The sequence below is a fragment of the Ornithodoros turicata genome, chromosome 5 (assembly GCF_037126465.1).
Source record: "Ornithodoros turicata isolate Travis chromosome 5, ASM3712646v1, whole genome shotgun sequence".
In the NCBI taxonomy this organism is placed as follows: Eukaryota; Metazoa; Arthropoda; class Arachnida; order Ixodida; family Argasidae; genus Ornithodoros; species Ornithodoros turicata.
In genome coordinates this window covers 40,836,732-40,863,691 of record NC_088205.1, presented here as the reverse complement: position 1 = coordinate 40,863,691, position 26,960 = coordinate 40,836,732, and the positions used below count along the sequence as shown (strand labels likewise).

Genomic DNA, 26,960 nt, shown 5'->3' with positions numbered 1-26,960 from the left:
ACGAAATTGATCTCCAGTCATACTTTGACTATAAGAGAGGCACCATCACAGGAGGCTGCGACAAACTCAGCTGAGGCAGCAAAGACAGCGCACGTCTTCATGGTACAGGGCCTGCTGTCTTCCATCAAAGATGTCGTGCACTCAACAGCAACATTAAATGCCCAGGGAGAAAGTCTCAAGATCGACTACGCAGAAACTACCGCATCATTCATTTCCATTATCTGGAACTGGTGGTGCACAGTAAACGTAAAGAACTCCAAAAAGGCAAGCGACTTACAGACCCTCACCTGTGATGTCACTCTGTGGCCCTCAGGTTCAGTTCTTGAAATCTGTGGTTGCCTGACTCGACCTGTGGAAGACAATACCCATGGATACAGGCATGCTGACCAGAGAAACTCATTCGGCCTTTTCGCTCACCTGTAACAGTCTCATTGAAGTCGATACTGCTTGAATGAACTTGGCTTTCGATATGTATTTCTGGGAAAGTTCCAGACCGACTGCTTGGGAGATGCCTGGGAACTGCCTTTGGGAAGTACCGTCAGTTGCCAGGGTCGCAGAACCATAGCTCAGTGAGGCAGGTGTTCGAGTGTGAGAACAAACTGCGCCTCCAGCAAGCTCTCACACTTCCTGACATGCAGGGGGGGGGGGGGGTATATGTTTATTCACACAAAGGAGATGTCAGCCAGGCAAGTGCCGGCTTGCTACTCCTTAAAAAAAAAGAAAGAGAAAGAGGAAAAAACAGGTGCGGGAGAAGCCGCGATGGGAACGATGTGCTGCGGGCGGTGAGGCTTGCCGCCTGTGCTTCAGAGGGCGGTCATCATTTCTGTGGCCTTGAGGTACTCGAAGAGTGCCTTGGTAACATCCCGTTGCCCAGGGCGCGGGACAGGCCCGAGGAGTGTAGCGAGCGAGAGGGGGTGGTGGCCCAAGGCTTGGAGGCGTCGGGCGAGGGCGGCACGGGGCGCCGAGAACGTCGGGCACGTTAGCAGGAGGTGGGCTACGTCAGCGATGGCGCCGCAGGCATCGCAGTTTGCGTTGCCGCGTCTGCCCATCTTGTGCAGGAGTGACGGAGTGTAGGCGACGTTAAGGCGGAGGCGATGAAGGAGGGTTTCTTCGGCCCTGGTAAGGTGTTGGGAGGGGTAAAGTTGCATCGCGGGGTCGATGGCTCGAAGAAATGTGTTGCATCGAATAGCGTCTGCAATGAAGTGGCGGGTTTCAGAGGCAGACCATCGACGGATTTTAAGGTGGCAAGCTGATGCCGTGAGCGGTAGGTTTGCGATGGGGCTGTCACAGCTATGTGCGCGCCTTGCAGCAGCGTCGGCACGGGTATTCCCAGGGAGGCCTATGTGGCTGGGAACCCACTGGAGCCAGGCGGTATGACCGGAGGCGAGAACGGAGTTGTATGACGAGATAGTCATTGCGTGGAGGTCGTTGATCGTCTGGGATCCGTGTGAGCTGATGACCTCCAACGCTGCCTTACTATCTGTAAAGATGGACCAGTTTCCCTGTGGCGAGATGGAAATGTGGTCAAGCGCCGCGTACACGGCAAAGAGTTCAGCCTCCGTGGATGACGTCTCGTTTGCAAGCAGGAAATAATGACAATCTTCACGATTCCGCAACATTGGGGTGAGGAGCTGCAAAAATAATATGCAGTTAGCATGAGAGCACGACATACAAAAGAAGTCATCCACTATGCCGGCAATATCGTAGATAGCCGGTTATTGTGGTCACGCCGTGCTCAAGAAACTGTGGTGCACAGAGTGCAAGGACATCCTGGTGATCACAGATAAAGACATGGTTCTGGAAATTGCAGAGCTCATGACAAACATTTCCCGGGGGGTCTAAAATTCCCGCAACCATGCGTTGTCAATGCAGTGCTGTACGCCTCTGCCATCCTAGACAAGCTCACAACGAAGGAGAATAGGCAGAAATTCCACAGCTCGTAGGATCAAAAAAGAATTTCGACTGCGATTGCACAGCACATACTAGAAGAAGAAGAGTACGGCAGTACATGTCGAAATGGGCATATGCCGGAGCTTTTGCTCAAACACATACTGCATGCAACTGTCAACGCCCTATTGAACAACTACGCTAAGCTGCGTAATGGTCAGACTACACAAAGAAAAGCAGGCAGCAACCGCTCAGAAACGGAAGCTAGGAACTCTTCAGGCCAAATAGGAAGCGTAGCTTGTGATCAGAAAGTTCCGTTTGTGCAATTCAAAAACTCAATGATGCAGTGTTCAATGCACTGTGATGAACTACTTCAGTGCAGCTTTCCAATTCCGAATTATATCATTGTTTTGTTGAAGCAAAGCTGTTCAACTTACCTTCATTTGTGTCTTCGTTTCCTTGCAAGGGTCGTGGTGACTCTTTCCCGATTTTTCTTCTTGTTGTGGGGTCAGTTAGTTCGGTAAGTCAAGGTGCAAGTGTTGCTGATAGCCCTTTCGAAAGTGCGGGCTACTGTGCAGTATGTTTTCGAAAAGGACAGATAAATCACCTTCAGTGTGCTATACAGGTGTGTGTGTGTGTGTGTTATACGCCTTTCTGAAAATACGCGAACAGCAGTCCACACTTAAAAAAAAAAAAACCATCGACGTCCACAGCAGCGTAAGCCGACGCCATATTGGATCCTTGGCCGGGCGGGATAGGGTGACGTCACTGGGCTACGGAGAGGCCTTCTCTCCTCTAGGTGGTGTTCGCTCAATCCGCGTGATACGTGGGCGGTCTTCGGCTCGACTGGCTACTGCGCATGCGCCACTCTTATGCGCTTATGTCGTCTGCATAGAGACTCACGAACAGGCCCTGTGGTAACAAACTTGGCAGTGCAGCCATGATGGCGTTGAAGAGAGAAGAACTCGGAACGCTGCCTTGCGGCATATGTAGCCGTCAGCGGTCCTCATAAAAACAGACACCGTTCTAGAAACGGGGTATTTCATCGAAGCGTACGCCTGGTAATGCCAAACATGTAGAGGTCGTGAAGGGTATGGCTGTGGCTTGTTGAGTCGTACGTTCTCTGTATGTCGAGAAATACAGCAACTGTCAGCGGACCGTTGGACCGAGATTCTTCCTGGTGGGTGACTAGGATTGAATCCACTGAGCAGCGTGCCTTTCTGAAGCCTGCCGTTTGGGAAGGAAGTACAGGTCGTGACTCCAGGAACCAGACGACACCATTCAGGATAAGCCTCTCCATATTCTTGCACAGGCAGCTTGCGAGACTCAGAGGACGACATTATGTCAGCTCCCGAAGCGGTTTTCCTGGTACAGGCACTGCCTGCGACGCCCTTCATTTCTCAGGGACGACACCATCTCTCCAAGAGAAGTTTAGAAGAGTCTTGAGCACATGACGCGCCTGGACCCAACGAGACTATGGCAGTGTACGAAACCACATCAGGTCTAGGTGCTGAGCGCTTGTTGGAGTTGCGGATGACTGCATCCAACTCTTGGGCAGTAAAGTCACTGTCCATATGGGGATCCTGAGCTTCAGTTTCGAAGCCAATTGCCCGCAGCTTTGTTTCTGGAGAGGCCCGGTGAGTTGTGGAGGATAATTCCGAGAATTATCCTGAAGGTGAATTATCCGGGAGCCTCCCGGCGTGCCAGTGTGTGAAATAAATAAGAAGAGGTACGTGGTCGCTTCCCATTGTGTCGAGACCGTCCACCAGTGCAAGCAAGAGGCGAGTCGGACGGAGCAGATAGTAATGTTGATATAGCTGGAGTACGAAGGTCCGCGGAAAAAGGTCGTAGCGCCGTCATTTCACTGGCGTAGCCAGGGGGGGGGGGGGGGAGCTTCTAGAGGTTCAACCCTCAGAAATGGTACCTTTGATAGTGTATTTGTGACCCTGCCATTTGTGGCCCTCATGTATTTGTGACTGAAACGGTGTGTTGTGGCCATGTGCTTTCTAATTAACGGAAAAAAGGCTACCTTTCCTTGGCAAATTGTTGAGTTTAATTAAGCTAATTAGACTAATTAATAAGGTACGCTCACAGAAAACACTTGTTTCGTTGGCAAATACCTTCACGTAGATTTTTTTCAGAAGTTTAATGACACTTTATCACCGGACATCGTGTATATCAGCAGTATTTATAAGTGGGTTTTGTTGATATTTCTCGATGAACAGACGCGTGATATGTAACCTTTCACTTCATGTTCTTTATATGCGTTTGTTATTATTGCATTTACTATTATTAGAGTGCACTACCCAGAAGGATTTCCGTTGGCGGGCACTTTCAATCAAATAAATAAATATTGTCTTTCATCAGGTGCTGCACGAGTAAAGCTTGTAAAACGAACGCGTGTTGTTCAGATCACAGTTCACTAACTTATGCTTTGATTCATATAGATTTTACAGTTTATTGTATAATTGAAATAAAAAATAAATGTTTATGGGGTTAAGGATCCACTCCCGTTGTAGCGTACCTTATAATGCAAAGAGAGTTAGAGAAGAAAAAGCGGTCGTGCCGGTTCAGCCAGCTGGTCGAGAACACTTTATAACATCGAATAGAATAGGAATAGAAAGAAAAAAATTGAAACGTAGGTCGGCATTGGTGCGACCAGCTGTTCCAGGGCGCTTGACGGGTGAAAGCACTGAATGATTTAAAAGATTATTTCAGCACGTATGTCCTTGAGGTAGTTCGTCAGTGCACACAGCGCAGGTTGCTGGTGCTGCCTTGGCAAGCTCCCCAGTACCTTGTCAACACTAAAAGGTCGGTCGTCAAGTTTCGCGAGGGCGTTTTTCAGTGTTCGCCGACTAGGGTCGAAGCTCGCCGGGGCACGTGCTCCGTGTTCTCCACAGTTCCGCAAGTTGAACAGTTCGGCAATCCAACGACACCTATCTTATGAAAGAATGCTGCTGCGAACGGGAAGTTGAGTCGCCCCTCATGAAAATGGATTTTTCCTTTATGCAGACTTCTTGTGGACTTCTTGTTTCCTGTCTTGACAGTGTGTTGACTTTGACTTCTTGGTGATCAAGTCAACAGGAATTGCTATTGACATCATTTTGACAATCTCTTGAACTACCTTATGTGTACCTCCTGTGGACAAGGTATATAGATGTAGTTGTTGACACTTTGTGGACTTTCTATGCGCCTATGTAGCAAGTACCTATTTTAGCCGTTTTTTTTTTCTACACAGATGAATTCCGTATTATTTACTGCATTATCGGACAGTAATTCATTCTGTGTGTTGCAAAAAACCATGTGGGGTGTACACCACTCCTGGGAGATAGAGAGGTCCGTGCTATCGGCTTTCTAAACAAAGCGATATTTGGATCTGACCTTATAATGAAATGTAGTAGCTTGAACGCCACTTTGCCACCTTTTAGCTACATATTAAAACACTAAATACATTTTCGATGGCTTTGAGAAGACGGTTCCTCGTATTATTTATACTTCAGTTCAGTACACAATATATTTCCAACTTATATGACCACACGAGGATCATGCGCATGCGACATGTTTGCTGCACATTTTGATTCTGCGCCTCTGTGCCTCGTCCTCGCCTCATCACGAAGGAGTCATCGCCATTAGCATCATCGGAATGTCGTTGGTACGGTTGCAATATGTTTCAACTGTCCCAGGCTCTCAGCGGCCAGCAAACCATCAATATCCCACAGACCTCCCAAATTGGTCTCACACGTCACAGATGTCACGCGTATCCTCACAACGTCCGCTGTATATCCACCATGAGACGTCACAAATATCCCCCAGTGAATATTCTGTGGATATACTACGAATATCACAACAATGACATTTCTTTACCTTACAAGGATTTATTGTGTCGATAACAGCCATTTTCAGCATTCTCAGACGTGGCAATTTCATTTTTTGCATAAAAAGGTTATAAACTATCCTCAAAATAAATCACTTCTCACTTCAGACATGTACAACAGAACAAATAAAAAAGCTCTCACAGAATAAGCTGCTAGTCAACACCGACTGTTGGTGTAACGTAGAATGCACGTTGTCTAATGTTGACTAATGTTGAGCAATGTTGTATGTAGATAGATAGTGCTGAATCAACGCTATTTCAACTGTACCTGGTCAATGGTGGATTGTGAACATAAAGAACAACGTTGATTTTCCAAGAGGCCAATCAACTAAAGATTTACGCAGCAAATATTTGCGTGGGTTCTACATTGTACCTTCAACATATTGTCTACTTTTATCACGAACGGGAAAGTCGTTGCGTCTTTACTCAACATACTGCGTACCCAATTTGTTCATGTGCCGTTCGCATGTAGAGGAAGGCCTGTTTGATGTGGTACTTATCTCACTCTTTCCTCATAATAATAATATTGATTTTATACCCTCATATTCATACCTTTTCTAATCATATTTGTAACGGCTCATCACGTATCGCACCATAGTCAATAAACAAAAGAGAGAGAGAAAAAAAGCATATTTTACCTTTTCCACGGGAATTATAATGATCGGTCACGTATGTTGAGGGATATAACAAGAATGAAGTTCCCAACAAGCGCGAGCCGAAGCGTAACGACGTCTGCATCATCGCCATCGACATTCTCCAACCGCCGTTTCAAACAGGCGACGCGCGTCGTCTTAGCGGTTCGGTAGGATATGACATGATACACGAAAGGGTCTTTGGAACCTCAGCATCATGCGTATTTTGTACTGGAATCTCGGAAGCATCGAGGCAGTACTGGCCAGTACGTCGAACAACTACGTTGTGCATAACAACGATTCCCGTGGTGTGCGAGAGCTAGCGTTCCTTCGTTCTCCGGCTTTGCAGTTAAGGTGAGTTCGTTCTTCTTTTTGCCTCACTTAAGATTTGTGCGTTGTTGTTTTTTTTCAACAATCACATGTGGTAGAGGTGTGGAGCAATGACAGCTTTGTATCTGAGTAAACAGCTGTAGTTTGCTTTACCTGCGGAGTCTGGTGCGTATCACTGACGAACTCATGCGAACGGCGGAACTGTGTGAGATTGTGTGTGTACAGGTACAAAGTGCAAGTCCAATTCTTCACATCTCTTTGATTCAGGATTTGATTGGGGATGATGAAAGCAATGGTGAAGCAAATTCTATTAACTATGCGCAGCCTGCTAGTAGATAAGCTTGGCTCAGCTACAGTTGTCTTTCATATAAACGATAGCAGTTATGCTTTCACGTTTGACTGCACTGTTTTTCAAAGTTCCTTGTTTTTGCATGACCGCTTATCTTTCTTAAATGTCACATGGACGCGATATGACTCTAGATTAATAAAACACGACTGTTTTACAGTATCCACACACAACCATGGATAGCCTCACACATGTGTAAAGTTACTGGTGTCTCTACAACACTGAAGAGCCAGGCATAAACCGGAAGACGTCGCTTGGGTCTGCCAGTGATTAGGCTGCTTCCGCAGGTAACCATCTATACTGCAAGAGAAACTGCGGTAAGTCACTGTCTTGCATTTGTTCCCACTTTTTGCAGAGTGTCTGTTCTTTACGCCTATTTATGGCAGTGTTTGAGCTGCTATCCCAATAGATGGAATTAACTATGTTATTGGTTATCTTTCAGGGATGACGGTTGCGAAGTGGCGTAGCAATCACGTGATTATTATTATTATGACCATTATTGTCTTATTATGCGTCTTATCCGTGTCACCCTATATTGTTAATAATTAGCCATATTTTGTACTATTAGAAAGAGCGTTTCTTACAGTGCGTGTAACATCACTGTACTTGGTTTGTGTTCAATAAACAAGAGTTCGTTGATACGATGTTCTTTGTTGCAGAGTAGTATTTTCCGTAGAATAAGTAAAAATTGCAAAAAAAAGCTACAAAATACAATAATAATAATACGTCCTGTATATGTCCTCTATATGTCCAAATATCCCTGAGAGACATTCCTGGAACCTTCCCTGGATCAGCAAATGTGGAAGAAATACGGGTCCTCTGTCTGTCCCAGAGACGTCAACAGGCTATTCAGCCTAGTCCCTGGGATATCCCAAAATCCCAAGTGGGATATCGTGTGGACGTTTCTGAGACATATGTGGTTTACTCAGCGTACGCTCGTCAATTACAGAACAAATGAGGATATGATTTTGCGTCGTAAGGGGTAAGCTGTGTGATAGAAGTGTGTGATCAAGCTTCACTTGTATTCATACCATGACTGTTGTGCTGTAGGCTTTTGTATCTTTCGAGCGGCGGCTGCAGTTTTGCGCCGTTTTTTTGCAGTTCGTGGCCGGTGTTGATTGTGAACCAAATTTGTTGTTGCTATGACCATTTCACTCGGTTTTCCTCACTTGCGTTTGAACATTACTAATTTCCGATTGAACGCCCTATTCAGACACATTTCTCTCCAGCGCTTCAGAGACGTCGCTTTCGCCAAAATTCAGTGAATTTTGAAGTCTACCGTTATCGTGGGTCGCAGAAAGAACTCGGTCCGCAACCGGTCATTGACTGTCTATTGTGCGACGCGACCAATCGCAAAATTCGCGGTCACCCCCACGCCGGCGCACTCCGTCACTATACTCAGCCGCTATGCGGGAAGCGGCCTTACAGGATGTGAATTCAATGGGAGACAGCGTTTATGCCAATGAACAGCAAAACAGAATAAAATTTTTAAGATGTCATCGTCTAATAGAGAAGAACACCATGTAAAGAACCCCTGGAGACATGAAAGGCGCCACCAGAATATAAACCTACTGCACCCTGGCCATATGAATTTTAATGCGTTGCGCCTATGGGGATTCCGTCGATCTTTGCACATCGCTCATGTTTAGACCACGATTTTTCGACAAAGGCAGTGAAATTCTGGAAATGTCATCGCCTATTTTCGTTCAGTACGTCCTCCAGGCCACATACCAACCACGGCACGATGTGTGAGTGTTAATCCTGGTGCATCCAAGGGCCTTCAAAGTTGCGACTCAGACAGGGTTCCCCTCCATGCGCTGAGACTGTACGGCCGGTCTGAAGGAAACGAGAACGGTCATTTTTTCCAGAACTCGAAGGGGCTGACAGAACAGACAACTTTATTTTGAGTGAGTAATATACAAATGACACCGTTTTGTATTTTATATCGCTTTTATATTAAACTATACAACTTGATAAAACTGTCCATTTCGAGTGCCGTTTTGGAAGTGATTTTGTCAAACGCGACCTTTCAGGGTGCAACAGGAGAACAAGATACGGGGTTCAAACCCCGTGATCTTACTTTCACATATACATATTACATAATCAGCTTAGGATATCTTTATTATCATCGTCATATCAAATGATATTAAGCCCGGACTTGATGAAATTCGCCACTTGGCCATTTCGAGTGCAGTTTTGGAAGCGATTTTGCCAAACGCGACCTCTCAGGGTGCAACAGGGGAACAAGATACGGGGTTCAAACCCCGTGATCTTACTTTAGCATATACATACTACAAAATCAGCTTCGGACATCTTAAATATTTTTTTTATATCATATGATATTAAGCCCCAAAGTTGGCGAAATTCGCCACTTGATCATTTCGAGTGCCGTTTTGGAAGCGATTTTGTCAAACGCGACTTCTTAGGGTGCAACAGGAGACCAAGATACGGGGTTTGAACACCGTGATCTTACTTTCACATATACATATTACAAAATTAGCTTAGGACATCTTTAATATTATTTTTATATAGAATGATATTAACCCCGGAAGTTGACGAAATTCGCCACTTGGCCATTTCGAGTGCAGTTTTGGAAGCGATTTTGTCAAACGCGACCTCTCAGGGTGCAAGAGGGGAAGAAGGTACGGGGTTCAAACCCCGTGATCTTACTTTCACATGTACATATTACAAAATTAGCTTAGGACATCTTTAATATTATTTTGATATCGAATGGTATTAAGCCCGGAAGTTGACGAAATTCGCCACTTGATCATTTCGAGTGCCGTTTTGGAAGCGATTTTGTCAAACGCGACTTCTCAGGGTGCAACAGGGGAGCAAGATACGGGGTTCAAACCCCGTGATCTTACTTTCATGTATGCATACTACAAAATCAGCGTAGGACGCTTTTTGCTTTGCGAGTGTCGTTTTGGAAGCAATTTCTTCAAACGCGACCTCTCCATGTACGCAATGGCACCAGGATTAAAGGGGCTTCGCATGTTTTAAAGGGCTCGATCAGCATTTTCCGTATTTTGCGGTAGTCTCTATTACAATCCCAGTAGAAGGGCATAGCAAAAGCCATTGATGACATGTCATCGGCAGCATGATACAAGGGGTCTCGCCCGTTCTGAAGGGCTATGCTGCATCCTTTTCGAATATTTGCGGTCGCCTGTGTTATGATCTCGGTAGAATGACATAGTATAAGTTGTTGATAATATGTCTTTGGCAGCATGACGCAAGGGGTTTTGCTCGTTTCAGAGGGCTCTGCCACGTTTTCCGAATTTGGTAGCAGAATAGCATTGCACAAGCAACTGATAACTTTCTTTCTTTCGCTCCATGATACAGGGAGTATCGCCCGTTTTAAAAGGCCTTGCTGCCGCCGTGTCGAAATTTTGCGGTCCCGTCTTGCGCAATTCCGGTAGAAAGGCATAGCATAAGCCGTCATGAATATGCCTTTGGTACCATGATACAAGGGGTTTCGTACGTTTTGAAGGACTCTGCTGCTGCCTTTTCCGAATTTTGTGGTCGCTTCTGTTGCGATCCCTGTAGAACAGCATCATAAGCCGTTGATAATATCTGTTTGCAACCATGATTAAAGAAGTTTCGCCCTTTCTAAAGGGCTCTGCTGCGGTCTTTTACGCATTTTGCGGTCGCCTCCGTTACAATCCCAGTGGGAAGGGCAATAGCATAAGCCGTCTCGAATATGCCTTTGGCTACAAAGTGTTTTGCCCGTTTTAGAGGACTCTGCCGGCGCCTTTTTTTACGGTCACCACTGTTAAAATCTCAGTACAAGGGCCTAGTATAAGTCGTTGATAATGGCTTCGCTATGCAGAATACACCAGTGACTCTTTGTGGTGTATTCCTTGGTTGCTCCTGCCATCATCGGGGTTGCAGAAAGGTTACTTTTTACTTTTCTCAAAGAAGTTGGAAAGTGATGCAATGCTTCAGAGGGATAGTGTGGGTCATTTCTTGCAGGTCGACGTGTAAGCGAATCATGGACTTCTTTATGCGTGATGCACTTCGAGAAAAATTGGTTGATGACCATGAACAGTGAAATTCAAACGGCTTCGTAACGGATATGTATTTTCATCTATGATGTCTTTTCCTCAGACTTTAGCACCAGTGCTCGTAGGTGTCTGTTGCCATGTAAATGTTCGGACTGCCGGACGGTATCATCATAAAATTACGTAGTCTGTGTATCGTCTGCGGAGCGTAGCTGCTGTCCTTGCTGCACCCTTAGAACTCGCATTTAGTCGTCCAGAAGGCTATCACAGGCGCCAACCTGCCAATTTCATGCGGTAATCTCCCGATATCTGGAAAGTCTCATGCTCGTTCCCACAGTTATACATCACGTCTTAGGGCCGTATTCCCAAACCACCCGCAACTTTGCCCTCAGGGCGCCCGTAGCCCAGGGTCCCTTGAGGGCGAACATCCCCTCAGGGCAGCATGCCTTTCTCAAACGTAAACCTGCACGCCCTCAGCGAAGGGCTGGCCGTCGGGAGGCTCGAAGGGGATTCGGGCCGATTCCTCGTAGAACGAAGCAGAAGCGCATGCGCAGGACCGCGCTTCATTTCCGCTTCCGACGGCTGTCGTCTGCTACTTTGGTATCTCCCCTGTTCTGTTCGCGTTTGACTTGCAAACTTCATGTATGGTGGGCTACTTCATCTCAGTATTCAGATGTTGTACAACTGTTGGATATTGCGGATATGATATGTACACATCTCACCATCGTCTCCTTGTGTGTGTGTGTGTGTTGTACTAAACGGCCTGATTGTAACAATCACTGAATGGGCGGACAAGGGAAGCCAGGATTGTCCGTGCCCCTCCTGATGTTCAGTATAGTCTGTAGTGTTCATGCACACACAACTTATCTTTCTTTCAATTCATATTCGTCGAACCGCACAAGCTGGTTTTCCCAGTCACGAATTCGTCGAACCGTCACTACGGCAATAGCACCGTGAGGGTATAACGCTAGAATCGCACGACGCGATCCACAAATGCACATGTCATCCATGTTTGTTTCGAGGCGAGCGTCCCTCAGGGAGCGTACAGTGAGCTCGCGAGCTCACTTGGCTTGCGCGTGCCCTTGGGGCGCCCCTTGCAGATACGGGCGCTTTGGGAAACAAAATTCTCGTCCCTCAGGGCTAGAGGTTACATAGGGAGCCCTCAGGGTTGGTTGGGAATACGGGGGTATTCTTTATCTTACGCGAATGCTCCCGGGCGTGTTATCGGTGTTGTTATCAGGTCGGGGCGCGAAAAGGGAATTGTTCGCCTCAGATATGTCCTCCTCTCCCTGCCCAGATCTGTTCCTTCTCACGTACTCACGCACCACCCTGTAAACTTAGCTTCTTTGCGTAGTCCTCTGCTATCAGGTCAAGCCGGGTTTCAGAGGGGGTGTCCCTGAATGCTGCTCCTGACTGTGTGTCATAAAGCACATGTGTACGTTTGGAATACTTCGCTACTGTGTGCGCGGGATGTTTTGTATGATTGTGTCGACACTGGATACCACTTTCAAGGTATGCATTTTCGGAATAAAATAGATACATATAGTTTTGCAGTACTTCATTTCGTGTATTTTATGCGTTTTGCGATTGAGTGAACAATACAATGGAGAAATTCAACTTCGCTCAAGTCACAGAAAGTCCACAAAAAGTCTTCACATCATACGGGGATGGTGTTAATGGGGCTTCAGTAAATCATGTATCTTCCTCGATTAAGAAGAATATACCGAATGCCTCACGTAACGGTCGCTGAGCCTTTTAAAAAAGAACGAAGGTAGTTTCGTGGGTGACCCCGACTTATTGACAGCTGAGTCACAACAAAGTCAACAGAGAAATTGAGATCACATATAGCAAGACTTACACATGAAGGTCGCACGAAATTTGTGTAAAGTATATGGAGAGTCTACAGAAAGACCTGTTACCTTTCTGTGAATAATTGTCAACAAGAGTTAAAGTTCCATAAGTCAACATACAATCAATATTTGAGGTAAACACAAGGCTAGTAGAAAGTCTAATGAATGTCTGTGCTCTCTGTTGACTAAGTTCTGTAGAATGGAAACAAAAGGTCAACAGCCATTTTTGTAAAGGGCAGGCGATGGATGACGGACTCTAACGGCGTTGGCATCTTCGATGGGAGGCAGTAGGTGCAGTTGGGCTCGATTCGCGCGAGGAACGAGTGATTCATGTCGTCGCCTGTCCACATGGTTTTAGAGAGGCGAAACGCAAGGGAGTGAGCAAGTACTTCGCATCGGATTGCGTGAAGTAGATTTCATGAGTAGTTCTTTTATGGTGAGCAATTCGAACAGCCTGGTCAGTCTTCTCATTTCCACTGATACCGCAGTGCCCGGGAATCCACTGGGTGATTATGTTGTGACCCTTTGTTTCGGCAGAGTTGTATGCTGTGATAACACTGTAGACGACCGGCGCAAGTGAGTTGTCGTCGAGCATTGCATTGCTTTGAGGCCAGATATTGAGTCAGAGAAAATAACCCATGAAGTCGGGGTTTCTTTCGACGCAATGTGTAGAAGAGCTTCCTCGGTAGCGTAGCTCTGCCGCAGTTGAGGATGTCCTGTGAGGCAGACGGATCGCGCGGTGCTCTCCCGAGGAAAGAATGACGAACGCGCATGTCGAAGACTCTTGTGATGTGTATGCGTCTGGTAATATCTGCTGGAGTTCGGAGTACTGAGCAACCACATCCCGTGCGAACAGTATTACAACCATCTTTAACTTGAGGCCTGGCACCTCTGGTGACACTGTAGGGAGTTTTAGCGTCCAGCATGGAATGGGAGCTGCAGACAGAGGCTTGAACCAAGGTATTCCTTGGAAGTAGGGTGCCAGAGCTTGGTGAATGTTCGACCTTGTTCGCGTATGAATCCAGCAGGCCAACGGGTACTTACATATTGAGACACCAAACGTGTAGAATGCCTGAGCGATTGTGTCACTCACAAAACAGATATAGGTGGCTCTCTAGCTTCAGCAGTAGCTGCGCGGTTGGAGGTTGCCCGCGGGACACCTAGGCAGAGCTTAGCACTTTTTGCTAGTGCACGTTGCAGGGAACTCTCCGATGTGGGACATACGCCATGAAGGACGGGTACGTGGTATGCAAGCATTTGCCGCACCAGAAAGAAATGAAGCCCAAACATGGAGTGGCATGTCGTGCCCCATCGGCACCCCAAAAGATACCTTAAAACGTTGGTACAACACTTTATAACAGCTGAATGTCTCGCAGATTGTTTTGTGCTTTCACTGACAATCCTGCAGAAAGTCAGCAACCAAACCAGTAAACTAAATCTCGAACGTGTGCTAGTGCTTTTCTTGGTTCAAGATGGGATTCCGACTGTCAGTCGGAGGAAGACTCGTAATTCAATAATACCTTGGAATTTTCTAGTTTGAAACCGGTCACTTTGGGTTCTTTCGCTTTATGCTGAGGAAGATAAATATCTCCAAAGAGAACCTCTTTCGAGGTTAGCTTTTGTCTTTGTTATCCGACTTTGAACTTAAGCAGCTTTTCGTGAGGATTGAAGTAAAGTTGGTCGTTATTTGGCATTCAGACGCAAGCTGCGGAATTCGACATGGATGATTTCTTGATGCAGGTATCATTTCTTTGAGCCACACACAGACCGGATAGAGATAGATCTAGAAATCTCTAGATCTAGAAATAGATCTGCATGGATAGATTTTTTCCCGTTTTACGATGCCTCTTACTGAATCGAGGAAGGCGAATTGTGTTTTGATCTCGGAGTAGGATACATTCTTGTTGTGGTCTCCTTAGAATGGGACACCTTTCCAGTAGTACAATAATCCTAGTTCTTTGTACTACTAGTTACCTTTTGACTTAATACTTACGCAAATGCTACTGAAGCTACTACTACGACTCTTGGTGTAACTACTGGCAAAGAGGGGATGATGACAATACATATAAATATCGTAGAGCAAAAAAACTGGTTGGCTCTATGAAGGTTGGTCAGTATCGAGAAAATCAACTGCATCGGTCGTCCCCTGTTCCCAATTGAACCTCTGCATGCAATAAGGGGATCAATCGAAAACTTCAAAACCGAGAAAACTTCAAGTGAATATTTGGTAAAGTAGTTACAGCTGGGTTTCCTCGGATAACGCAAATGCAAAATGTTTAACGTATATGTATGTCTATTCTACATGCATGTCCTGTTAGCATTGTCTTTGGGTGTATGACACAGCAGAAATTGAACAAAATCGAGGAATATGACATATCCCCTGTTGAGGAAGCGCCAGAGATGGGAACAGAACAGGCTTTAATGAACAGATGATTAGAACCAGAGGTGGGGAAATTACTTTTATTTTGTAATGCATTACCATTACTCATTACTTGCATAAAAAACTAATGCATTACATTACTCATTACTTTTTGGATATTAGTAATGCATTAGTAATGTCATTACTTTAACGAAGTAATGGCATTACTCTGGCATTACATTTACGTTTTATAGTATAAGCCTCAAAGATGCTATGCATAAGTTTTTCCCTTGCTTTTTTGCTAGAGTCAATAGCCACCCGAGTATCCCCCAAATCGGTACCACTAAATCCCCGCAGAAGCAAGTCTGATAGGCAAAAACTATAGATAAGATTTATTGCAGATGCCTTTTCTAGCATTATGGAGCTAGCTGATGAAGCCCAGCCTACAGAAAAACTACCTCTGACAACACAAGAGAAACTAACACGGTACCATACCAAAACAGTGAATCACTACAGCAATTGTTAGAGGCTATGTTTCTATTTCACTGACTATCCTTTACTCGAAATGTACAGAGGAGAAAATGGGTGATATCATCATGTAGACACTTGTGACACGCACCGCCGACTGTTGAACTCTTGCAGAATTCCCCAGGCTTGCGCCTTTCTCTTTCCTTGTTGCCCTGTGCTCATTGTTAAAGGCGGATTGAAGAAGACCGGGATGTTCCCAATCTTCACGTGGTGCAATGAACATTCGACAAAAGTAACGAGTAATGCTCCTTGCATTACTCAGTCGAAATGTAATGCATCACCATTACTCATTACTTGCTGGCAAAATGTAATTCATTACCATTACTCATTACTCCAATGTAATGCATTACTCCCCACCTCTGATTAGAACTACTGTACAATGAGTGAAGGCGTGCGCGAGCACCCCCTTCTTCGTTTTCCTTAACACTCCGGCCCGCGATGACGATCGATGATGAACGACTCGTGCAGGGACACCCGACCGTGAGCCTGGCGTCTAGGTCGTAACAAGATTGTTAGCGTCCACGATCGACGCCGGTGCTGGTGCGTGTACAGTCTCGCTGCGGGGTTCCTCTCTCCGCCAGGGTCCCATGTGGCTGATACAATTCCGTGCACTGTATTTCCTGTGATCTTTCCTGTCAACGCTGGCGTCTCGAACTCCGTGATTTGGACCAGCTCATGCTCTGTTATCATCCACATAGGCTCTCCTACATCAGTTTCGTCGTTCCGTGGTGAAACACGTTCAGGCTCTGTACGACCAGCTTCTACACACTTTGGTGGGTCGTCTGCTGAACGCTCGAGAAGTCTATTCTCCCCAAGATGGGGTAGCGTACCGTGTTCTTCCCATTCTTCAACTTCTCTCGCACCGGCTCGCACCAATGCGTTCGCCGCTTGCTGTGATATGGCTGCTGCTACGCCTGGTACTGGTCCTCGTAAGGGAGGCTGTTGGGCATCGTGAGCAGCAGTTTTCAGAATCTCATGATTTTGCAATGGCTTTACTGCGCCAGATGACGTGCTTTCCAAGACTTCGGTTACCGTTGTCGAACTAGGAGGCTCGTCGGCCATTTGCGTTTTGTTCGCCCTCGTCAATGGATCATGTTCAGTTTCCTCATCAATTTCATAGCGTTGTTTCCTTACCGGCGTATCGTACGATCGGCTCTTGGGTGATGCATGCGGCGCTACCCGTGTCTCCCGAGAATGTCCAAACTTATCGTCGTGCTTCACAACCTGACTTTGTTCCATTGCTTCTTCCTGTACTGTGTCCAGAGGGGTGGGAAGCAAGCGACGACCAACAGCTTCCACCAAAGGTTGTGCTGACGCGCCTGTGACCTTATTGTCTCTACGCTGTGCGGACTCTGTTGCAGAAGTCCCAGAAGGTTGACCGTCAGCCCCCGTAGGTATGACAGTGCTACCTGCTTCAGTGGTTAGAGGAACGGTACCATGCGAAGTTGAGCTGCTACGTGTTTCGAAAGTCCAGCTGTTGCTCCATGTTGCCTCCTCCAGTTTACGTTGCAGCGCTTCCGTAGTACTATGGCTCTCCCTAGTCAAGCGCTGCGTCTCAACAAGCGACGCCGTCAGTGCAAGATCCTTCCTCTGTTCAACATCTGTAAGTGACCTCTCACTGTGAAGCACGTCTTCAGGAGGAGAAAGTGTGTTCTCAGCATCCGCAAATAGAGTAGCTGGTGATTTCTCCGTCGTCGTCTCCGCAGCCAACCTGGCCTCTGCTGGGCTGATGCGTCCTGGTGCACGTTCCTCGTCAAGTCCAGTTAATGGAAGTCCCTGCAGAGGCACGCCTGATGACGTTGCTGTCAGACCTATTGTTGCTTGCGGAGCGTCTACCGGTGCTTCAGGTTCTGTGATTTGGCCCTTAAGTTCTGAGTCAAGTGGGACAACTGATGGCAGCGTGTCCGTATTCCCATACTTGTCCTCTAGCACCTTGACCGCTGTGGCGTACGTGGTATCGGTGAGCTGAAGACCCTTTATGAACGTTGCGGCCTCCCCGATGAGCACGGTTACCAAGTACGACATCTTCTCTGCGATGGTCAAGCATCTATTGCTGTGGACTAGTGCCTCGAACCGGCTCCAAAATTCTTGCAATGATTCGTGGCGGCCATCAAACCTGAGTAGTGAAGCGTAACCCTGTAGCCCCGAAATCCGATTGGCCGCTGTCGACCCACAAGTCGCCGTTGTGGACGTCGCTCCCGCATGCTTGGCGAGTCTCTTCTTCAAAAGGCAAATGACTTGAAATATGCGGTCTTGCCATTCCAACGCTGCATCTAACTCCGTTTCTGCTTCTTGAACTGTGAACAGAGTGCTTAGTCTGCTCTCAATGTCCGCAAGGCTCGTGGAGAACGTCCTAATCCTTTGTAACAGCACCTCACAGTGACTGACGTGGTCCGAACAGTTGTGTGATTCTGCAATGACTTGTTCGGCCTCGCTGAGTATCGCAGTCAACCTTCGACGGGTGCAGGTTCTCTTCACGAGAAGCAACTCCTGTTCCATCATATCTCTGGCCTGAAGTGGTCCTCCTGATTCTTTTCCTGGGCGAAGAACCTCCCGCGGACCCAGGCCGGGTTTCGGCACCATTTTGTTGAGGAAGCGCCAGAGATGGGAACAGAACAGGCTTTAATGAACAGATGATTAGAACTACTGTACAATGAGTGAAGGCGTGCGCGAGCACCCCCTTCTTCCTTTTCCTTAACATCCCCTTTTTCAATGTAACACCGCATGCACAGGGTTATCGTGCAGAATTTTAAAAACGTTTTCACGAGTCGGACTTTGATGGCTGAACAATGGTGATGCCAAATACGGCGAAGCCACTGGTGCATAGTGGAGCAGCCTGGATCGAGCTTATCGTGCTGCTAAACGAGCACAATCTCGAAAATAATGTCCTAGATGACCAGCATGTTATGATTTATTAGCTTAGTGCACGCGTTTTTTTCGATCACAACCCTCAGTAGCACTGTTGACACGGACACGTGAGATTGGAAGAAGTTGTTTTTAAAGTGGAAGTCCAAGTTCATTTCCGCATCGGTAGAAAAGACCATCCCATTCCTTTCCTTTCTTTTTTTCTTAATAAACATATCCCCCCTCCCCCCATTGACACACATGCATTTCCCATTTCCTACCCTCCCTATAGCGGGAAAATAAATTGCAATACAGTCGCAAACTTTCTTGTGGCAGGTACATACTGGTATGTAGATTTCATTGCAACAAAAATACTAAAAAGGGGATAAGTCGACTTGCCCCTTACTGCATAATCTCCAGTGTTGGTAGATAGCCCAAAGAGCTTCTTGAATGTCCTCAAGGGCGGGCATAAGGTAACGAGCAAAGTGCCAGAGGCAGGCAGACCGTCCGTCTGCCCACTGTTTGCAACACACCGCATGCTGGATGGATATTGTTGTCGCCCGCCTCATTCCTTTGATCTGATTTGACCATTTACTTCCCGCCCAAAAAACAGCCTCTTCATGTTTTTCTTTTTACTATATAATCTTGAAGCTGACAAATTTTGGGCGACGCTTTTTGCCTTGCCACACTAGTGACGCAACCAGAATACCAGCGACGTCCAGAATCACGAACGCCGTATGAGGGCAAATCGTTTTGCCTAAGAACTTGGAGGATCTTCGTACACTTCTCATGGAACGTTTCGATTACAGTCAAAGATGAATTGCATAAGCCAGTCTGAACCAGTGGGTCGAGCCGAACCCGAACATGAACCGAAAACCGTTATTAACCGTTATTTTTAGCCGAAGTGGAACTGAACCTAACCTAAAGTATTGGCGCCATTTTGGAGCTGAACCAGAACTGAACCGTTAAAAAAAATCTGTAACCGGTTCAAACCAAGGTTCACACCTACCTAAATTACCGACTGTGGGAGAAATCCAAATTATGCTACGTGGAGTGTGGCTGGTGTATGATAGCGATATTAATATACCGCACTTCTCGAAAAACAGAAAGGGAATGTTAGCATCACAAAGGAGAGTCGGAAACGACTAAGCGTACTCTGTTGGTGCAAATTTAGTCCTTTCGGGGAATAAATGAATTGCCTTTAGTCCCTTACTGGGGCTACTAAATGCATAGGGCTAAATGGATGTCAAAGAGTGGGTACTGCATTGCACGCTTTGTCCTCACAGTCCTTATCTAGATAATCCATGTACAGTAATAAAATACAGTCATAATCTCGTTTATCCGGAGTTCGGTTATCCGGAAAACTCGTTATCCGTATCCGGACAGCAAGTAAGGGGACGAATCTTCCAGAACCTAGGTCATTCTGATTCGTTTACCGGGAAAGGTGTCAACGTCCTCTTTCCCTGGCATGCGCTGTGTTCGCATTGTTCCGGAAAAGGGTCACATCTCACTGGGGATTCATGTACTGTTCCACTCCCCTTTCTCCACGGGGCACTCCCTTTTGGTGTGTGCGGGCACACAGTAGAGATGGCAGACGATAAGCAGAAGAGGTGCCCCCTGCATCCACTAAAGCCCCTCTATCTTCATACAGGAGCCTTAGTATCCACCGGGCGCAAGAAATCCACGTGTGAACGTCCATGTCCAGGCCGTCCGAAAGCATCGCCTGTCTTTTGGCGTATGTCAAAGACATTTGCAAAAAGACAAGAACATGCGCGCAGGACCGACATTCTGATACATTACCCTTCTTTGAAAAGCAGGATGACGCAGCGGGTGCCGTGGCTGTGAACAAAATTCTGTCACACGCGTGCCTACTAATTTCAAGCAGCTCACTTCGCATGTAGTAACGATCTTTTCCTTGTTTCCTTTTCTGGAGCTTCAAAGAGGTCTCCCAAATTTTTCCTGTTTCCCGGGAAGTTTGCTTGGTTCGGTTATCCGGATATTCGTTATCCAGACGAAAAGGGACGACTTCCGAGGTGTCCGGATAATCGAGTCATGACTCTACTTGGAATTAGACCGTGAACCGTGAGATATCGAGTAAGATAAAAGCTTGTGACATGTATGAGACACAATTTGCCAAGGAAGAGGCACTGTGAAGAAAGACGACTTGCAACCGCGATGCGGGATATGTTAGCACTGCTCAGTTTCCCTCCGCCATCTTGATCCCCATCGATGATCATTAAAGATCCAGCAGTCAACCCTCACGGACGTCTCTCTCTTTTTGATACATTTGGTGCCGAAACCCGGGATCTCCGGCAGACTACTGGTCAAGAAATACTGGCGAGACCTACAGGGACGAACTGCCTTCCCATAACGTATCGATGGACGAAACAGACCGCTTGAAGAAGAAACACGCAACCAGTCGCGCTACAGTGACCCGTACCATCTCGGAGCTCACGTCGCTTCTCACACAGACGCCGTTACCAGCTGGGCAGTTGAAAGAGAAGCTTGCATTCCTGGAGCAGAAAGCTGCGGCACTGGCACAACTCGATGAGCAAGTGCAGAATATCGTGGACCCGGGCCTTTTGGAGGCCGAGTGTGAGGCGTGCGACCGCTATCTTGAATCAATAACTACGACCACCGTCCGGGTTCGCAACATCTTAACGCCGCCATCAGCCATAGGCTCGTCATTGGCCGCGAGTGGAAACGCTCACCCGAACCCGGCACGGAACGCCGCACCCATCACGGCCTCAAGCGACACCGTTGCCTTACCTAAGCTTAAGCTTGACATCTTGGATGGGGAACTTTCTAGCTGACAAGGTTTCTGGGACCAGTTCCGAGCCAGTATCCATGGCAACTCTAGACTCTCCAATGTTAGCAAAATGAAGTATCTGGTCTCACTTGTCTCCGGACCAGCTGCAAGAGCCATTGGAGGTTTGACTATCATGGATTAAAATTATATGACGGCTGTCGATATATTGAAGGCCAGATTCGGACGGAACGACCTCCTGATAAATGCGCACCTCGACTCCTTGTTCGACCTCAAGCCTGTCAGGACCACCGATGACGTAGAGGCCTTGCGCGAATTGCTCGAGGCTGTCACTGTTCGCATACGCAACTTGCAAAGCTTGGACGTACCCATGGACCAGTACGCGATCGCCATCCACAGGTCCATCATACGCAAGATTCCTCAGGAGCTTGAATTAGAATATTATAGGCAAAAGGGAACAAGCTCAACTTCCGCTGGAACCGCTGCTGGAGCCACCAATGAGGCCGCTGGAGCTGCTGGGCGAAACGCTCCCTTGACCGCTCTTTTGAAATTTCTTGAGACCGAAGTTGAATGCCGTGAGCAGCTTCGACCGGTCGTGGACCAGACCCATGACCAACAATCTGTGACAGGAACGTGATTTCGCTTCACCTATACACTCCCGGGCTGTGCAGGGTAGCTAGGCCTTAGGATAGACTGATAGTAGCAATGAAAGCTGTCGGCATTCCGTTCGCGTAAGTGCCGCCGTGGGAACGTTTCGTCTGAGCGACGTTTTCACACAAAAATGTAAATCGTGCATATTTGTATGCCCCAACTAATGTCAGTGAGTATGTTTTAGGGCCACAGTTAGGACTCAAGTTGATCGTGCACAGTGCGCGTGTATACACGGAGTACCACTATATAGGAAGCATACTGGCCTATACGTCACTCGTGTGTCTACATATAATCTGAGTGCCCCACACTCACAAGCACTAATAATTTGCGCATCTGCGAGTGGTGGAGGGGAAATCGGGACATCGTGTATGATGGGGCGCTTAACGACACGTTGCTCCTGTGAATATTGTTTAGTCAACCGACTTCGTAGGGCACCTTGCCGGCGTACGCCTTCATGTCAGGCGCAGACGCCGAAAAACCCGTTGGAATTATGACAGCCAGACCGGACACAGGTCCGCACCAGCGTGCTTTGTTGATGTCACGCAGCCCATGAATGCATTTGCTAGGTCACCTGTCGACGATGACAATGACCGGATAATATGCAGTGGATATGAAAGCTGCTACTTCCCGTTGTGGCATTTTATCTGCTCGAAAAGACGTGTGCGTTGTCGTGGTGTTGGTGGTTTATTGTGGGAACGGAAGATGCGTCCAGAAAACAGAATTGCCGTCGTATCGAATGAAAGCACATGGCGCGTCTGCAGCCAGGACATATTTGTTCGCGTAGCTGAAGGCTAGGCTCCTTGTGATTTCGAAGTGCAGGAATTCAGGAATTTGTCAAAAAATGGCGCAGTCTGCCGACTTGAGGTAAACAAACGTACCACAACAAAACTTGGATGTCGCAGTGCATTGAAGGGCGTACGGCCGGACAGCTGTCTGTGTTAATAGGATACATTAAATTAACATAACTTACTTGTACTACGCAGTCAGTTCACCTCCTGTCGTGTCAGCATAGACGCAGTTGAATTTGGTCCGATCTGCGCGGATACTTTGCCAGCCCTTTCCCCTGATATCACTCAGCACTTGAAGGACATGGGTCTTCAGTTCGTTGATGAACCGTCGTCCAGCCCCGTAGAGATATCTCTGCTCATTGGGTCGGATTATTACTGGCAGATCGTCACGGGGAACACTGTTCGATTCTCTGAACGTCTGGTGGCCGCTGAGACAATCTTCGGGTGGACGATTCAGGGTGACAGTTATGCTCACCATGTAGATCCACGAAACATCGCAGTTATGCATATCGGTGTCGAAGCAGAGGAGAGGCGCGATAACATCGATTCCCAGCTGCAAGCATTTTGGGAGCTGGAGCATCTCGGCATCACGGACCACAATGAGAAATGCTGTAGGGACGCCCAACCTGTCCTCGAAGGATTCAGATCAACTACTAAGCTGGTTGACGGCCGGTATGTCCTCCGCCCTCCCTGGGATACTCAGAAGCGCGACGCATTAGCCGACAACAAAACCTTGGCATCTTAGCGATTGAAGTTTACGACGCAGAAATTGCTTCCATATCCTGCACTGATGCAGGAGTATGACGACACGATACAGCAATACCTCATACATGACCACGCGGAGCGTGTCCCTGACTTTGAAGCCGCTGTGCCTGGAACGCTCAATTACATGCCTCACCATGCGGTAATTCGGAGAGACCGCGAGACTACGAAAGTCCGTGTTGTTTTCGACGCTTTCGACGCTTCCGGCATACGAGGCCCATCCGCACCCCTCGTCACAGATGTGTTAATGGCTTACCACACTATCTACGCCGCAGGCCACAGGCTAGTTCTCCAGTGGGTTCCACCCCATTGTGGTGTCGTGGGGAACGAGCAGGCCGACAGCGCCGCAGAAGCAGCACTCTCGTATCGGAAACGGACCCGTATTGTTCTGCTGAGAGGAGACCGCCGTTCAATTCTGCGACGCCTAGTGACACCCCTGGCTTCCCGCCAACGGACAACCGACATTCTTCCCCCCTCTATGTTGAGCAGAGTTGATCCAACGCTCGCTTTCCGCATGCTACGAAACACCTCTCATCAAGATGCTGCATTAATCCACCGAATGCGCCTCGATGTGGCCTTTATAGCTCAGTGGCGTTACGGCTTGAGACAAGTTGACTCTCCCACCTGCTGCCACTGTGGTGCACTTGAGGATCTGGAGCATATTCTTCTTCATTGCCCTCACTACCAACCTTCCCGAACCACACTCTCCGAGTCTCTTCGTCAGCTGGACTCTCGCCCTTTCTCCCTATCGAAATTGCTTGGTCCCTGGCCCCATCCATCCCAGCAACGCTCTGCGCTCAAAACTCTTCTGACATTTCTGGACACCATCGGACTTCGATCGTTATTGTGAAGGGGCTCGTTATTTTATTCCCCCATTCCAACCAGCAATGGGGTGGAGTATCGCCTGTGGCGATGAAACTCCCCACTCTCCAAGGTCACAAATAAAGTTGTTGTTGTTCGACGCTTCATCGAAAGCGGCTGGCTGCTTGTCTCTCAACGAAACACTTCATGCCGGACCAAACTTAAATCCAGACGTCTTAGCATTGCTGCTTCAGCTTCGGGCTCCTCGGATCGCGCTTACTGCAGACGTGGAGAAGGCGTACTTGCAGATTCCACTGGACCCATGCGATAGGGATGCTTTGCGTTTTCTATGGTATGAGACTAGTCCCAAAGCGAATGAGCCGTTGCCACCGGTAGACATTTGGAGATTGACGCCAGTTCCCTTTGGCGCAACGTCTAGCCCGTTTCTGCTGGCTGTGACTATCAGGCATCATTTACAGTCCCAGGTCCCTCGGTACCCTCAGACTGCTCCTTTGCTTGCCAGCCACTTCTACGTGGATGACTTGGTTGTGGAAGTCGACACTCTCGAAGAAGCGAAGACTCTCTACCGTGAATCTAGAGACACTTTCCAAAAAGGAGGCATGAAGCTGGTCAATGGGTCAGTAACGACATCACGATGCGCAACACATTCGAGGTTGAAGGCACGGCCACTCCAGCCTCTACGCCCTTGAAAAAGGTCCTTGGACTCAGCTGGGACATCGACGCAGACGAGATGCGGTACTCGCTGAAGTCTCTTCTCGAGTTTTTAGATAGCCCGACGGACACAAAGCGCTAAGTGCTTCAGGCCATATCACGAGTATATGACCCGGGGGGTCGGACCGTTAACAGACCTATTCAGCTCCTATACAGATTGGAGGCGAGCCAAGCTTGACTCTGCCGCCACCATGCGTCCGTCTTCCAGCTTTCGCGGGGGGGAGTATGAAGAAAGGCGGGATCACTCTGGTTTACACTTCGCAAAATAAACTTCGAGAATAAACTCCCCACAATAAATCACGAAAAAATCGACGGTGTAAACATAAAGCCGTAAAAATCAACTTTTGCAATACAAACGCTTCAGATTCAAACTTTCACAATAAATCGTCTCTGATTGGTCGACAGGCACGACAGCCTCAGAGCAGCGAAGGCTTTTGGTTCCCGCGTCTCAAAATAGTTCCCCGCAGGGTGTGGCTTTTTGCGGTGGGCTGGGAACGAGAGTACGGAGTCTGGACGAATCGTTTACTGTATTTTTCGCCGGCTATCAGGATTCTGTTGACACTGCAGTTAATGCTTTGTTCTGCTGCTCGCCTGTCAAATTTGGGTACGTCGAACTCTGAATTCGTGTTGTAAGTCACCAAATCGCTGTACTATAGCAGTAGGACTGGTGGCTTTTAAAAGTTGGTGAGTGTGTTTAAAAGTGAAATAATGCATGGAAGTGAGAGAAGGCCATATGCAGAGTCTAAAAATATAAGCATTTATATGCATGCCTTTTTTATATGCATATCATTAACACCATCTGAACCACAGAAAAACACGGCCACGCTAAGCCTAACGGCTTCGGATGAGTGATCTTACGAAAGGTATGAGCCTTGGGTTAGGTTAGGTAAGCGCATTTTAGTTAGGTGAGGTCATGCTAGGTTACACAGATTGGGGGGTCTGGACCCCCTGCCCCCAGGCACGCACTAGGCGGTGCGGGCATGAGACTGTGCCTGACTAAAGATGGCGGAAATCAGTCCCATTGCTATAGTATCTGCGTTTTGCGCGACCTGTAGGTGGCGCATCTAACCTCCAACATGGCGTACGTAACCAGGTTGTCGCTTAGTTTCGATTTTGAGATTTCTGAACTGCAATGTTGATTCTCGATGCGTTGAAGGCGAACGTGTATTAACTGCTGCTCATATACTTGTCGCAGGCGTAACCGAGTTGTCCAAAGAGAAGGCTATAGTTGTAGCGTATTATTTGCGAAGTTCCGCTGTATTTGATCAAACACACTTCGTGAGGGTGAATTTCACGTTTACCGGTTGCGAGGCCGAAATAGCAAGCAGCGAGTGTCCTCCGCTGCAGGAATGTCAGAGACATGCAAGCACACGATATCTGTGCTGATGCTCTCTTACAGATAAGATCTTCTAAGTTTAAATTTACAGGGTAATGTTTCCACAGCCGTGTGTCACTGGTGCGCATGTTTTTGGGAAACCTTAACGAAACGTCGCATTCTTTCCCCAAGTGATTTGACACGCTGATTCAAATGCACGGTTACAAAACTGACTTGGTATACGTTTTCGCGCTATCCCCTGCGCTTTCCTGCGCATATAATGGCTACTCAAGTTTTAAAAAAATGTTCAATTTTGCCTAGACAAGGTTTTGCTTCCCTTCCTGACGTGAGTTGCACAGAAGTGTGCTTCAGAAGAAGAAAAATCAGAACGTTCATCAGATATGTAGGCAGTACCGCTCCAAGAGCTCTGCCGTACACACACAACCATTGCTGATGTAACAGGTTTGCTGATTTCGAGTCGCTCAATCCATCT

At 47.4% G+C, this 26,960-nt stretch overlaps 1 protein-coding gene across 1 annotated transcript; it reads right to left on the bottom strand.

Annotated features, from left to right (window-relative positions):
* Positions 1 to 803: 803 nt before the first annotated feature.
* Positions 804 to 2,330, bottom strand: LOC135395764 (uncharacterized). Its single transcript, XM_064626856.1, has 2 exons — positions 2,325 to 2,330; positions 804 to 1,631 (listed from the first exon to the last, which is right to left on the bottom strand). The coding sequence occupies exons 1-2, from the start codon at positions 2,328 to 2,330 to the stop codon at positions 804 to 806; spliced, it is 834 nt and encodes a 277-aa protein (XP_064482926.1).
* Between the last annotated feature and the right edge of the window lie 24,630 nt (positions 2,331 to 26,960).